The following is a 16,009-nucleotide window of genomic DNA, read 5'->3' as shown; positions in this document are numbered from 1 at the left end:
CTCTGGCGAATTAGCTGGCAAGCTTTGTGGTGCTAATTTGCTAATATCGTTAGCATCACTGCAGGTTGAGACCAGAGGTCCTGCCAAAAAAGCCGACCCTGCCACGTGCCCAGGAGTCCGGCAGCGCGCTCACTGATGCCCTGGGAAGTGCCCGGCTCTTCCGCGGGCACACTGGCGTGGGTTTCAGAGCCCATTTGCAGCCAGTCAGCCCTTGAAGTCATCACCACGCACACAAATCATAATTGGGATGTTTTTCTTTCCTTTTTTTTTTTTTTTTTCCAAATTACTTTCAATACTTAGACTTTAAGAACTGGAACAAAAAGCTTTTTCAAGTGATGCAGCTGCAGAGAAAAATCTATTGGGATCAGCTAAAAATGCTGTTATTTTTGTGAATGTGTGAAACCTCAGAAAAGCAGCTGAGAGAGATTGCACCAGGACCGCCCCGCTCAGAGCAGTGGGTCGCTTTCGTGCAGTCTTCTCTCTGGGGTCTAGTGCTGTAGGAATTAGTAAATCCATGCATTAAGAAACACCCTTTTTAGAAGAACAGAAGGAAAAAAGAGCGGGACGAGTATGGAAAGAGGAGCTACTTTATCAAAGTCCATATGTCCTTGCTGGTTATTCACAGAGTTGGTTCAAAGGAACGACAGCCACACAAACCGAGAAAGTGGCAAAGTCACGGACTCATGGCTTCTGGGAAAGCCTGCTTCTTCAAAGGTTACAATGAATAGTTCTGTCAGTATTTGTGATAAATCATGTCTAGATATTACTCTTAAAAGATAGAAAATAGTAATATTTGTTGTTTGTGCATTAAATGTGTTAACATACACAAAAAAACAATTTTTAAGCATAAAGAAGTAGGCCAAGATGTATTATTCTAATTAAGGACAATTAATTTATACTGATTTAAAAATCAGACTCAGATGAATGTAAGCATATATGTTGGTTTGAAATTCCCCAAACTTTTTCATTCTCTATTATATATTTTTAAATGGGCACTTAGGGTCTGCATATATAAAAACTGTCAAAAGCACTGCTTTATTATTTTGAGAGATAAATCAGGATAGGATTGAGAGTAACAGTTTTATTTAGTCCTCCTGCCTTACACTGCAAATTTTATTTTACTAAATGGATCATAAGGTCTTTCCTTACTGTGGCTTTTGCTGCTCCTTTTGTTGAAATGCTTATTTTTGACTTCTTACCAGAATTCTCAATGAATCACCGCAAAGAGCTATATGCCTCCCAGGGCCAATGACACTCCAGGGGCACTATTTTTTTTTCTCCTTTCCCAGAAGAAAAAGACCACCACTATTGTAAGGATGTGTTAAATCAAGGCCCTGTTCTTTCTCCTATTGACATCAGTAATCCAGTATGTAAAGTTCAGACATAAAAAGGGGCAGTAAAGAACCCGTGCCTGCAGAAAGTGCTGTGTGAGTACTGTAAATACATTTCAAGCGCTAGCCTCTGGCTTTGCAACTGAAATTTAAGAGCTGGAATGATTTCCTAAAGTAAGTGTGGGTCAAGGTCCTAAGGCAGCTATTCCACCCTGGATTTAATATATTCAAAAGGAACATAAAGAACATATGGTGTGAGCAAAACTGAACTCAAACATTCACTCTTACTCACTCAGCTTTCTTTACTTAGTCTCCCTTACAAGGCGACAAAATCATTCCCAGAAGATGGAGAAATGGGACCAGAAACACACACTTGGTTTGTTCTTTTCATGGTAAACAATACAGCATACTCCACAAAATCTTTTATACCTTGTTTCTGAAAACACAGAAGGGCCTATCTATGTGTATACATCTGTAGATATTCATGATCTTTTTTATACATGCAAATATATAAAGAGTACCGTTAACATAACACATTCAAAGGGTACGAGGGAAGCTCTGGAGAAACACTTCTCTTGGGCTGGACCAGCCAGGCCCTGAAAGCATCCTCTGACACTTCTGTGTGCCGACACACCTCCACAAGGGCAGTGCAAGTGAGATGCACCACACTGTAATTTCCATCTGTGCCCTCTCTCTTTGTTACAGCATCCCAAGGAAACATGCAACCTGAACAAAACCAGTACTCTTGCTATGCATTGCTGCTTTGAGGAAACCAGCTCCCGTCTCCAGCCAGCTAGACTGATGCTCTCAAGAAAGCCCCAGCTCCAGAGGAAGCCCAGAGCTACCAATATACTTGGCATAGTCCCAGCATCCATTTTTCCCACTTGAAGAGATACGGTTTTCATAATTTATTGCACCTTCTCTATCTTTGGGGGTGGGGAGGATAGCAGTTCACCTCAAATCATGAACTTCAAGCAAGCAAGCAAACAGAAAGCCCAACAATCTTTATAAACTACTTAGACAACCAGCCACTAGCAATGGTGCTAAAGATCTAAAACTTCCTTAGTGAAAGGTCCTGAAGTCTCAAGAAAGCATCTATCCACTTGGAGGATTTATATTCTAGGCATAGTTTTGTAAATCTTTTTAAAATTTTTATTTTTTTTTAAGATTTTATTTATTTATTCATGAAAGACAGAGAGAGAGAGAAGAGGCAGAGACATAGGCAGAGAGAGAAACAGGCTCCATGCAGGGAGCCTGATGTGGGACTCAATTCCGGGACTCCAGGATCACGTCCTGGGCCAAAGGCAGATGCTCAACCACTGAGCCACCTAGGCATCCCTTTTATTTTTATTTTTTGTAAATTTTGTTTTAATTTTGAAACAGCAAATGCCACATAAAGCTGGCAGCACTTCTGCCAGGAAATACCTCTAAGTGGGAGGTTCTTTTTGCATAGACACATATGAAACCTATCTGAGGAACCTGTGAGGAACAGAGATTCTTGGATTCCTCAGAAATTCTGACTGGGCACCAGAGATCTGTAGTTTTAACAAGCATTCCAGGTGACACAAGTTTCTCGATTTTTGAAAACATTGAAAGAAACTGTCGATAGTGTGGAAGTGAGCTCGCCTTTTTTCTCTGTTAAGGGCTAATGGAGCTAGTCTGCCTCATACTGGTAGGACATCCATAGGATGATGCTTTTGGGATGGGGTAGGGCTAGGTTGGCAGAAAGATCTGGAATCTGACTGGGCTCTTGTAGAAGAGGAAGGCCTGACTACATGGCTGCTCATTTACTATCTGCAGATTATACTGATGGAACCGCACTGCATTTTGCAGAGTGCCTTCCAGTGAGGCGAACTTAGAACCACAGATGGTAGATACGCTTTCTGGAATTTAGAGGTCTTCCTTAAGGTGGTGGTTTATACAAAGACAAGTACACGACTAATGAATATTATGAAAGGAAACACGAAGTATAAAGTAACTAATAACACAAGTATTATAAAAGGGTCTATTTGACAAGGCTATATGTGATATAATTTTGCCCATAGCATTACATAATTCTAATCTTTTAATGCAAATAATTTTTTTTAAAGGAAGCTCCTTTAGAGGGGAAAAAATCCCCCCACTGCTTAGCACCCCACTTCCCCTGCATCTTAAAATGAAGAAATAGTTGTCACATTCATACTCACACTGACTCCATTTGAATAATTACTTGCTCACTGAAGCCTGTAACCATTTGTCACTACACAGGAAGACGTTTTTTGGCCCTGGTACCCCGTCTACAGCACAACTGTCTGAACTCCACAAGGAGGATGCTGGAATGCCAGTTGCATAAGCTGCTAACTGAGGTTCAGCAAATCCCACTGCCAGCCCCGGACATCATGGGTATTATCTTCCCTTTCTCCAAAAGTGTCCTTTGACAGAGAAAATGCTTGGCTGTTATCACTCGTAATATGCTCAAACCACTAGACTTAAGTGATGATGATCAAAGCCATTTCTGGCTCAAACTCTAGAAAAAGTCAAGAGGACATCCTCAGACCAAAATCATGAGGAGCCACTCAGTAACATTCCGAGTTCCTTTGTTATTCCTGTTTCCCCCAGAGATTGTGACAGAGTGATAGCAGATTGGCGTGTGCCTATCAATAGATACACAATATATGCCAAATCATCAATATTCTTCGGATGTGCTAGCTAGATGACTACTTTCTACCAGGTAGCATTTGACTTACAGAGTTGGAATAAAATCACATAAATGTGTAGAAAAAATTTGATAAATGTCTAAATTAACTCAATATGTGTCTAAATAAGTAGGTCTAAAAATTCAATATTTCAAAATATACAATGCAATAAAAGAATAATACTAGCCCATACAAAAGACTGTGATGATAACCAGCTTTTCAACAAACAGATTGCCTCTGTATGAAATAACGAAAAGCTGAATTATCTGAATAATAATAATAATAATAACAATAAAAAGAAACCCTCTCTGTGAATCTCCATTAAATTGGCTATTCCTTGGGAACACAAATCTTCTTAGGCAGGGCACAGTGCCACCTATTCGTGGTTGGTTATTTTTGTGGTTCTGGGGTCCAAAGGAAAAATGAAAAAATGAGTATTGCTAATAGTAGGTGAAAATTTATTGTGTAGTTTCAATGCTCTGAAGTAATTTTATTTCAGCAAGCCAGACAAAACACATAATGTCATAACCCAAATACACTATTACCTGGGACAGTGCTGAGAAGGGAAGGGGAAGCTTCTGGCAAATAGACTGTTTAAGAGCATTCCTCTTTCATCTCAAATGTAAAAACACCCACCTCGCTGGGATGAACTACCAGTATCAAGAAGAGCTATTCTATTTATTTAAAAACCTTCAATTTTGTCAATAGCTGCTCTTTCTTCCTCTTCCAGATACTTTTAAAGAGACGTCATCAAGGAATGGCACTATTAAATTAGACCCTGGAAACCAACAACTCAGAAGCTCAGATAGGATGCAAGCCCAGCCTCTGGCTGCCTGTTCGGCTGGACAAAGAAACAACAGCTCCTGGGGTGGCCTTTCAAAGACAGGTCAGAGAGGTGGCGAAAGGCAGAGGAAATGAAAAAAAGTAGTAAGAGAAAGCCAAGCCTCTAGCTCCATGGTGTTTTCCTCACACATCATAAAACATTGCAGGACACACACAACTGGTTTCACAAAGCTCTGCATTAACCAAAGGAGAGCATCCTCCTGAAATTGTGCTTACGACTCGAATAGGTGCTAGAAAGTAACAGGTCAACTGTGATTCCCCAACTTTATCTCAGCTGAAAGAGTAGCACTGCTCACTGCTGGTGGTTCAGGGTCAAAGGAAGCTGAGAACACAGACTATTTGCACAGGTTTGGGCATTTTTGGTATTACCACAAATTGAAAGGCCACTCTTACTGCACGGATTGGATGGGATTTGGTAAGAATGTAGTTGGTGACTTCACAGAGTGGGTTTAAAAAATTAGACATAATGGAAAATTTAAAACAGTTTGCTAAAGAAAATTGTAAAGAGTTTTTCAATGGAGACAAACTGGTAAATAGCACTTACGAACAACTATTTCCAGGTATAAATGTAGAAGTGAGAAAATACTTCCACCCCTCCCTCAATCACTTCCCCTGAAATATGAACTTGAAGTGTTCGTCTCCACCACGATGGAATGGAGTAGCAATCTTGTCATGAGATCTTCCAATACTTTGAACGATGTCCAAAGAGAAAAAGAACTTAGTGAATACATCTAGCAAGCAATCCCCAGAGTCACTTGGAATATGTCCACACATTACAAAAACAGAGTGTATAAAAATAATTTACACAGAACTCAATGTGATCCTTATGTCTAGAAATATAGTTACATGATTGAACAAGTTTCCAGGTGGCAGAAAAGTTGAGTTTTCCCGCTTTTCACCCAATGATCCCATTGCTTGGGGGTTGTTCACTGGTGCAGGCCTAAGAGCAGAAGAGGGGAAGGGAAGGCAGCCTTCAGAGCACAGAGCTGCCACGGTTACCTGCTGAGCTGTTCACCATATTGGGCGTCATGCTGTAGGGGGGTGCCTGGGTATTCATCAGCCCAGAGCTGTTGTTCACAGGCTGGCTGTAGGGAGAGCTGGAAGCCATAAGTCCACTCTGATTCATGCCGGGAAAACTGCCTTGCCTGTAGGAAAAGAAAGCACATACCTATATATACTGACCATGCACAATGGGAGCACTTTACCCTGGTAGCCATTTCTCATAATCCACTTATGCAAGGGGCGGGCCTGCTATTTTTCATGTTCGTTTAAAATAACTTATTTCCCAGAAAGAGAGGCTGAATATTGCTAAGTAATTATTTAATACACTGTGTAAAAATTCCAAATAATATAAATTTCACAAGTTATACATTTTGAATGTCGAATGGTCTAGGTTATGATTTATATAGGGAATATAAGCCAGAAAGGGGGAACTTGAAATAAAAACAGGAATTACAAAAGCAAGCAAAATTAATTTCTAATGCTTAAAAGATCTCTTTATAGCATTACTTAAATGTCCTCATATCAAAAAACCAGAAGTTAAGGAATGAAAATCAAATTGGCTGTGTGGGAATGTTATTTAAAATTTTTTTCTTTGACTTAAATTTTTCTGATATAATGAATATGGGAGAAAGCATTTCTAAAACCCTTCAATCCTGTTATTTAACATTCTGAAATTAGGTACTATTAAAAACACACCAATTTTCCCATATTAACATGACACAGTAAATACCACACTTTCACTTCTTTTTGTAGGCTTTCCTGTGACAGGATAGAAAGGAACCTAGATTGGCTGACAGTGTGCCTAAAAGGCTCCGGGGTCACCCCTTCCCGATTGCGATGCAGACTCATGAACTTAAATTTTTGGTGACTTAGTTTTGCTAGTTTTGTGTGCATGCTCTGTTATTTTTTTATTTTTTATTTTTTTCATGCTCTGTTAAAGACAAACTTCTCACTCCTGCAAGGGGGAAAATTTCTTAATCTGAAGGGGACAACTGTGGCACCAAGGTGTTTCTCTAACCACTGGAGATGAGATCAGGAAAGGGGAGGTTTAAACTGCGCGGTGCTTTAATTCTTGAGAGAGAATTACAAGGTCAAGAGAAAAATGATGGCAACGTGCTAAAATCTGGGAAAGTCTCCAGTTCCTACTCAAGCATCTCTTATGTAAATAGTATACTTTGAGAAAACTTTTCAGACTTTTGGCTACGAGTGTTTCCTCTTAGAAGTAAAACTACTAGGATGGGTAGAAATCCACACTGGCTTATCTGTTCCAAATGAATTATGATTACAAATCCCCCCACCTCCATTAAGCTGTCATTTGATGACTTTTTATGCATTATAGTAAAATATTTTTAAAGCGACTCTTTAAAAGATTAACATAAGTCATTTTAAGAAAAACCCAATATACTATTCTTTTTGTGTAGCAATTTTCAATGGATTCAACTTCCTGGCTGGTAGAAAAAGTTCAAACATAGTCCACTTGAAGATTCAAAGTATTAAAGGTTTGAGCGGGTTTTTTTCTTTCTTTTAAATATTACATCAACCATTCGGGGAAATTCTGTCCAAGCGAACACTCGATGATGGCTTGGAAAGAACATTCTAGCAGGCTGAGGGACTTTTGGTGTGAGCATGGCTCTGGAAGAAAGGAATGTTACTTCAGCCTTGAATTCTGAGCTCAATGGTGCCACTTCAAGTGACTACAGACTGCTGAATCAGGATTATAATTCCCAGTGCAGTTCATTAAGAATGTATCTGAGATCATCTGATGGCTTGATTAACCTCTAGGGCATCAAATACTTCTAAACCCATTGCCCGGCTGCTAGACACCTACTCCTTTATGGTTAGGGTCTTAGCATCAGCAGGTAGGCAGCTGGCAGTGACTCAAGTACCTGAGGTTCTTTCCTGACGTGTTCTCATTCAAACAAAAGACAATTTCACATTCATGTACCTGTTTCAAAAGAGAACAAGTGGCACCTGTTGGGGCTGCTCTCTCAAGTTCTTAGAGGATAAATCATCTGAAGGGCATCCTTAGCTCATCAACAGGTTGGGTTTTCTGAAGACAGCTTTCAAGTCTCAACCGGCAGGGACCCATCCTTCAAGATCCAGATTCAAGACCCACCCTGTCTGGGAAGGCCATTCTCGCCCCCTGCCTGGAAGCTTGCCTGCCCTGGACTCTGCCTATCACAGCCTTCTGCACTTTCATTTGTGTATTGTAACCATTTATGTGCGCATCTTAGTTCTTGTAGGTTTGGATGTCTCCCGAAGAGGAGCAACTATGGAGTGCAGTCAGCTACTAAAGGAATACTTGTTAAATGAACTGATAGAGAACATTCTACCATTGTAAACAGGCCTCCAGAAAGACGGCCATCTCTTTCAGCTTCCACCAGATTCAATTTCACATGTGGTGTGACTATTGTGCACATGAAACAAATGGTTCCTTGAGCATGCTTGCTTAGAACACAGGTGGAAAAGAGAAATCGGATAAAACCCACCAGGCAGGCTCTCTGGAACCCTAATTCATGATTTCTCCCCCAAGGCTGCACTGTCATCTACAATCACCATAAGGGGATGAAGGTACACATTGGAGGTTAAAAAAAATACCCTTAAAATAATAGAAAAATTAAAGATATAGAGGTGTGTGTGTGTGGGGGGGTGGGGTGGGGGATGTCAGTTGCTGGCTACAATGGTCTGGCTACAATGGTCTTCAATGAAACCATGCCTAGAGTTTTACAAGTCTGGTCTTGATTCTGTCACTAGTCACACTTTCCACTGTCTGGGATCCGGGAGCAAATCTCTTTGGGGCTCTGGGTCTGGTTTTGCACGTAACCATGGAGGGTCTGATAACAAGAGCAACTGTCCTAATTTATGAGGTCCTTATAAATGCTCCCAGCACCATTTCTAGGCATTTTACTCATTTAATTTTTTAAATTCCTGGAGGAAAGTAGGTGGAATTATGCTCACATACAGAGAAAGAAAATAAGAATCAGAGAGACTAAGTTGCTTAAAGACACATAGCTAATGAATGTCACAGGCCTGCTTTTAGTCTAGTGTCCTCTATTTCTTTCTCCACAGGCCCTCTACTACTGCTAGCACCTGACAAGACAAGGTTTAATGGCACGCAGAGCCCACTGTATATCTTCCTACCTTCTATCTGTCTATTCACCTGTAGTTGTAGAAAGCTGAGAAATAAAAATGGTGCTTCTCTCTGGGCTTCCTGAATACCTGCTTCCAGGAAGGAGTTTATCCAGGGTGCTTGCTGCGGGCCTCTCAGGTATCCTAGTAGGGAAGTAGCCAAGGAAGATGGGAGTCTTCCCAGGAATGCAGGGCATGTGTGGCCATGAGCACAGCACTTGGCCATCTGTCCAAATAGGGGAGAGAGCCAGCCTTCCATCAATGCAGGAGAAACCCCATTCATTATTGCTTTGGAAACTACTGTCAGGACTGTTGGTAATTTGGAACAAGCAAGATGGGCTTAATACTGAAAAAGAGAGCTTTCAACACACTCTGTTGAATTCTGGAAATGGAGTCAATTTTGTTGGTGGAAGGAAATCTAACATGGCCTCCCATCTAAACCGCGCGCACTCCAACTTGTGCACTCCAACTTACCACTGTGTGGCTAATAGGAGAGAAACGGTTTCTGGGGCCAACAGAAAGCTTCTTTGGTCGGGCTCACTACTGTTACTCGGACCACAGAAACCTCAAACGAAGCTGGGCCCTTTCCAGAGGCAGCACTCACTGACTGCTAGATCCCTTTCTGACCACAGCAACATTGGGAATGCTCCACATGGAATGAGGGGAGCAAAGACGTAAATGACACAGGACATTCTCTTTTTCAAAGAGAAACAAGATCAACAAAACAAAAAGAGATAGAAGTACAAACTGAAATGAGGGAAACATTTTCTACATAAAACCCTAAGATGTAAGTTACCTGGAAGAGCGAAGTGCCCTTCCTTGACCTTTGGCTGTGGGAATTCCTGGGCTATCTATTATGGGCTCAGATAGTTTTTGTTACAAATTACTGCTGTCCTAATGCCACACATTCCTGACCTGCCATGGTTGTGGCAATAAATGCCCACTAATGTCTCAGGGGGGAACTGATGAACATTGAAAAGTAACATTTTGTTGGTGTTGGGCTGCTAACATAGCTACTGGGCTGCACCCCCAGGGAGGTGGTGCACAGATCACAGCAGGTGGACCACATGGACCCTGTGTTCACCTGGGTCTGGTCTTCTGCAGCACAGTGCTCGTCCCTTTATCTTTTCAAAATCAAAGTATGGTGTGTGTGTGTGTGTGTGTGTGTGTGAGAGAGAGAGTAAGGCGGGGGGGGGGCGGGTTATCTGAACACGTGGGCCCACAAAACAACTAGAGGAACTTTACTTAAATCAGTCTTTGGTTGGGACTAGATAGAAGTGTTTGAGATCTGTCACTCAATGACAAAAGCCAGGTTAGTATAATGGGAATAATTCAAAAGTGGAGCCTCTAGATGTGTTTCCCTAAAGCACTCCTCATTCCTGCTTCTCAGTCTCCACACATGCACAAGTAATTTTTTAAATAGATTTTCCTTTTATTCACTTTGGAGATTTCTCAAACATTACACATTTATATGCCAACAAAGAGCTGGCTTTGGGGGGAAAAAAAAAAAACCCAGCAGCAAAAACCAGTTTTAAAGTGACCGTTTCCAATGGCTCACCATGAAAGACAGAAAGGGGAATACAGCTTCCAACTACAGCTTGAACTTAGCGGTTAAACACACCAGTATGAAATGCTATAAAGAGTAACCACACATTTCTAAATACCTTGTTTTAAAGTCAACTACAATAAAATTTAAAATAAGAGCTATATATGATTTTCGTGCTTTAAACGAATATTTAGGCCATATTGTTTTAGCAATCACCACTATTTTTTCTCAACAGTGACAGACGGGAAAGTGTGAAATGTGTAACTTGGAAATGAGTGGATTTCTGATGCAGCTCTTTAGAGAAGGGTAGGGACAGACAGAAGAAGTGCTTTGGAAACAAACACCACATGAGTAGAACCATGTCACAGAAAGTCCCAGGGGCAAGCCACGTGGAGAGACACTGCACACAAGAGTTCTAGCAGAGCCACTGAAAATATCATTCTTGAGTTATGTTCACTGTGAAGATAAAGCAAGGCGTGCTTCATCAGAAAACTGTTATGACTGCCAAATATACATATCTTTCTCTATATGGACTGCCACTAGAGATGGAGTTTGGGTTATAAAGCCAGAAAATACTGCTTACTGACAAAAATAATTAGGCTAACACTGAAATTTGGGGCATTTTTTCACTTAAACTCAACAGTTGTCAGAATCAGGAACTTGAATCTTTGAACAGCCCAATTCCAGCAGAATGTATTTTTGGAGAGCTCCAACTGTATGTATAACGTCACACAGGATGCTCTATTTTAAATGTTTTAGGAACATAAACCATTTTCACATACACGTCCGGCACCACTAGTGGAACACCTTCCAACCTGAGTTGCACACCATCTCTCCCCGAGCAGTACCAAGGACAAATTCAGTCATGATTATTTTAAATCTAATATCTAAAGGGGGAAAAAAACTACCTATATCCCCAAAACAACACAACCCAAACAGAAGAGAAAACTGTCTGAACCCCAGCCCATTTTTTGGTGTGGCTGATCCATCAGCACACCTGTAACAACACGCACATTAGTGATTCTGGTGGCAAAATAATGTTATAGTTTCAACAAGCCAGTTGCACTGGTGAGGAATCAACCCTGTGAATGTAAAGTGGCATTTATATTTTTAAACCAAAGATAACAGATAGAAGTGCCAATTATTTAAAAACAGTGGATTCCTGTAAAAACACACAGCCACACATTATTTTTTACAGAAAGAACCGTACTGCTTTCACTCAGGTGGACATGCTACAAGTGACTCAAATTAATCAGAAACGTCTTCTCTTTTTGATGGTTCTTATCATTTGTTCAAGAAGAGTGTTTTAGGATAGGTGTGGGAGGGGAAGGAGCCTGAACAGTAGGCCCAAACCGGAAAACAAACACAAGTCAATCACGGGAGCTGAGTGTCCACCTGCAACCACACTCTGTGGGTGACGGGGAGGTGCATCTGCTAGAAGCTCGGAACAAGGGAGGTCACAGAATGTTCCAGGAGAAAGGGATGCCAGCCCCTCCTCCTCTGCTCTCAGATCTCGTCTCAGGTCAGATCAGTGGGATTCAATCAAGTGAGGAGGGGAGAAGAGGGCCTTTGGGTGTCTGGGAGTAGAGGCAGCTGGCGGACTAGTAGGGAACCAGGGCAGAGACGGAGGGAAGGGCCAAGTCACCCAAGGCTTGTGGTCCTAGAGGTCTCTGTGTCCGTATGCTGGGAGAAACAGAGAGCCCAGGGGTTGTGAAGCAGGAGCAATGGCAGAAAAAGATGTGTTTCAAGGGCATCTTCCTCTGCCTGTGGATGAGAAGACACACGGGAGGCGGGAAGGATGAATGTGTGGCTGGCAGGTGTGCAGCTACTACAACAGACCAGGGAAGAGAGGCCAATGCCTTAGAGCCAGGTGGGCAGTGACACAGAAATGGACCGTATCTCGGAGGCAATCCTAATGGGACTTGGTGATGAATTAGATACTAGGGAATAGGAGAATTAGGGAATTAGATATTAGGGAAAGGACAGAACCACCAAGGTGTCTCCTAGGTGTCTGAATTGCATAAGAGGATGGCTAAAGAGGCAGGCACCAAGAGGTCAGGAGGAGTCTGGCTTTAGACAGGCTGCATCTGCCATGCCCCCGAGCTCCCAAGAGGCAATGTCACATGGGCAGCGGGGAGCTCAAGTCTGGGAAGCAGAGGGAGAGTCCTGGAACTCATCTTTGCTTCCTGTGCTCTTATAATCCTTCTTAAGTCTTGGTTAAGATCTTCCCTCATTGTGAACATGATCTCTTTTGGGACAACTTGTTCCCTTAAAGAAGGCTGTGATGTGTGTAAACCCAGCCACAAAGCTAGAGTAATACATAATCATTTTCCAGCTATAAGTTAATAATTCCACAAACCCTTTGGTAATTGACACATTTAAGTTTTATTTTCTCCTTTGAGGATGGGCAAAAAGGAAGGTCATTTTTTCAAGAGATCTATGAAAAGGACCCTTTCAATAGATGGGCAGTGGTAACTTTGTTCACTGGTCTCGAGAATGGTCTTTTTAGTGGATATAGAATTAGCAGATAACTGCAGAGAAGTTCTCCCTGGCAAGTCTCTGCCGTGGCCCTTATCACATGGGCTGTCCACGGGACCCCTTTGCCTCTAAAGCATTTCTCCTGGTCGTCTTTGCCTTTCTTCAAAGAGCTGTGTTCTCACCTCTGCATCTCGGGAAAGCAGTTTCTCTACCACACACCAAGGAATACTGCATATTCCATCTTGATTTCCTAAAAGGCTCTAACGCCTGAAATATTTTTTCCCTTTTTTGTTAACTACTTCATGCAGACTTCTCATAGGGTTCCAACCTGTTATCAGTTCTGCTCTGGCATCACTGTTAAAATGCACCTGTTGTGCAATTTCAAGATTAAGTACTTCTTTTTTGCCTCAATGCAGGCATCCCATTCCAGTTGTTCCTAAAGCACCTGACAGATCTTCACCTTCTTTCTCAAATCACCCAGGAGAACAATTAGAGCTCAAGGGTTTTGAAGTGAGAGACCTCCTTGTCAGGGTGTGAAGAAAATACAAAGTGTTTGGCTGTTTGAATTTTGGTAATTGAGAGCTAAGAATGTTCTCTTCATCTCAAAGTGGATTTTAGTTAGTTAAGCCCATTGTTCTGTTATTAAGAACTGTTTAGTGGCAATCAGACACGAATGAACTGTAAGTCTCCCTTCTGAAGACGCTTCATTCAGAGATCCTGATATTAGCACTTCCCTGCCGACTCCCAGCACAGGGGCTGCCTCAGGTACTGGCTAGAGACCAAAGCCACAGGTGGCAGAAGTGGGTCCCCAACCAGTCTCTTCCCTGCAAGAAGTGGACCCCAGAACTTTGTGGGTTCTGGTACATGTAGCTTCCCATTGGGTTCTGATAAGATGCATATTGCATAGCTCCCTGGTCTCGTAAAAATGAGATCATTGTACATCATGTAAGAAAAATTAGTTGCCAATGATGTCACCCACAGAAAGAAAACAGTGCTCTTCTCTGTGTTAGGTCAAAGATCTTTACTTAAAAAAAGTTTATTTTGAGATCATTATCCCATTAGGAAAAGATCACAAGTAATTTATAAGGAGGGCTATGCCTTTTCAGTAATAGAAGTACCCACCCTTTATACCTGGATGCAGGTATAAGAGAATGATGATGGAAAGGTCTCTTTGGAGGTACTAGCACCTCACACACAAGTGCATATCAGCCTGACAAATACCGAGAAGCTAAGCAGCACCCACCCAAGAATTAGCCTGAGTGATATTTTAGGAATGAAGTCATTAAGAATGCAGAGATCTCCTATGCACTCACAGACTCCTCATACCTAAACAGACTAGTCTATCACCCAAAAAAAAAGAATCTAGGTCCCGAGATCTCTACCTCGTATCTTGCCAAAGCAATATTCTGTAAAACCTTCTAACAAAGAATGCAGGGCTGTAGTGCCAGGAAATATGTCAGTATAGTCTTTTCTAGCTTAAAACAAAATCATCCTGAAATTCTTACAGATTTCCTGAGCTAAAAGGCAGCTTTGGGCCACAAAGTTATTTAATTTGTTTAAGCAAACACTGTTCAAAATTAGGCTGAAATATATTGCAGGAAAAGTGTGAAAGCTGAGCAAAAGTATAGTTCATTACATCCTCCCCAGTCGTTCTGCCCTGAGAAGGAGGATGGGCAGGATCCAGAAAGTCTTACCTGGTATTTCTTTAACAGTCAAAGGCCATTCAGAGAGAGTTAACTTTCAAATCAAGGGACAAAATCTTATGGTTCTGTAGCTGTGGGTTTTTGGTTCAGTTTGATTTTTTAAATCCATTAATGGAAGCATAATTTAAACTAAGAATGAAGGTCAAGATTAAGAAGAACCTTTGGCGCCCTAGCCCTTTATGCTACCAGGTAAGGGGTCCTGTGAGCAATCTGAGAACCCAGCCCCTTGCCCATGATCTTCATGTGGTCACCCGGGATGCTTCCCAAACCCCAGCTGGGACAGATGAAGACCTAGAGCATATCCTCTTCACCACTTTTAAACTGTTCCTGTCAGCCTGAAAGCCCTGCAGGTTGGGGACAAGGCCAGTGCTGCTACCTGAGATACATGTGAGTCCAATAATCTTGCCCTTTACTAACTCTAAAGAGCTCGGATTGCCTGCATGGTGGGGCTGATTTTCTCTGGGGACGGGGTGGGGGTACTATGAAGGCAATTCTAGATATGACCATGGGGCACAGAAGCTAGTAAGGCCATGAGGTCAGATGTGCAGACAAGCGGCTTAGCCAAGTCAACAGGGGCACACCCCACTGAGGTAAGGCTCACCTGGGTAACAGGAGCCCGAACCCAATGTTGGTGCCATCATAGGTCACCTTAGCTGGTGAGAATAGCACCCAGCTGAGAGCAGTTCAGACTGGAGCGTGGACAGGAGATACTCTGAGTGAGGAAGGAAGGTCTAGATACAGTGGCGAACTTGGAATATTGCAGAACGTGAGGATGACACGGATGTCTGAGAGGAGGGCAGGCAGATTTGGGGAGACCAGCTTTGCTGTGAGTCAAGAGACTGCCAAAGCCTGAGTTATGGTTTCAGGTCTGCACTACTTTTAGTTCCTCTCGATGCTGTCCAGTCACTGAGGCTCTGGTCCAGGTTTCTCCTTCAATATTTATCACTTTCCACCTATCTGCTCCCCTACAGGTTTCTACTAGTTCTCTTTGGTAGTGGGAATTCCAAAGGCCAAACCTTAGACATGCACTGGCCTTCTATTGCAGGGGGTTATAAAAATAGAGGCTCATGAGCCTCACCTGGCCATGGCTGAGGTGAGCATGTGTATACGGGTACAACTCTTGCCAGGTAATGATCACTTGTTCAGGGAACTTCACAGACTCTAGTCTATTAAAGGTTTGCTGTACATTTCACCTTTGATTCTTTGGATCTCATTAAACTTAAAAACATTTTTTTCTTAGTCTTTTAAAAATTAGTGTTTGGGGCGCCTGGGTGGCTCAGTTGGTGAAGTGCCTGACTTGAT

The 16,009-nt window shown here is 42.1% G+C and overlaps 1 protein-coding gene across 11 annotated transcripts in view; it reads right to left on the bottom strand.

The window, feature by feature from the left end:
- The window catches only part of ARID1B (AT-rich interaction domain 1B), a 434,837-nt gene that overhangs the window by 36,174 nt on the left and 382,654 nt on the right, over positions 1-16,009 (bottom strand). For all 11 annotated transcript variants that reach the window (XM_072828796.1, XM_072828832.1, XM_072828804.1 and 8 more), the window contains one exon: positions 5,849-5,994. In XM_072828796.1, coding sequence (XP_072684897.1) covers positions 5,849-5,994 — 146 coding nt within the window. The remainder of the gene's footprint in view (positions 1-5,848; positions 5,995-16,009) is intronic.

Source organism: Canis lupus, chromosome 1 (assembly GCF_048164855.1).
Source record: "Canis lupus baileyi chromosome 1, mCanLup2.hap1, whole genome shotgun sequence".
In the NCBI taxonomy this organism is placed as follows: Eukaryota; Metazoa; Chordata; class Mammalia; order Carnivora; family Canidae; genus Canis; species Canis lupus.
Note: the sequence above shows the minus strand (reverse complement) of the source record. Positions and strands in the feature narration are given on the sequence as shown.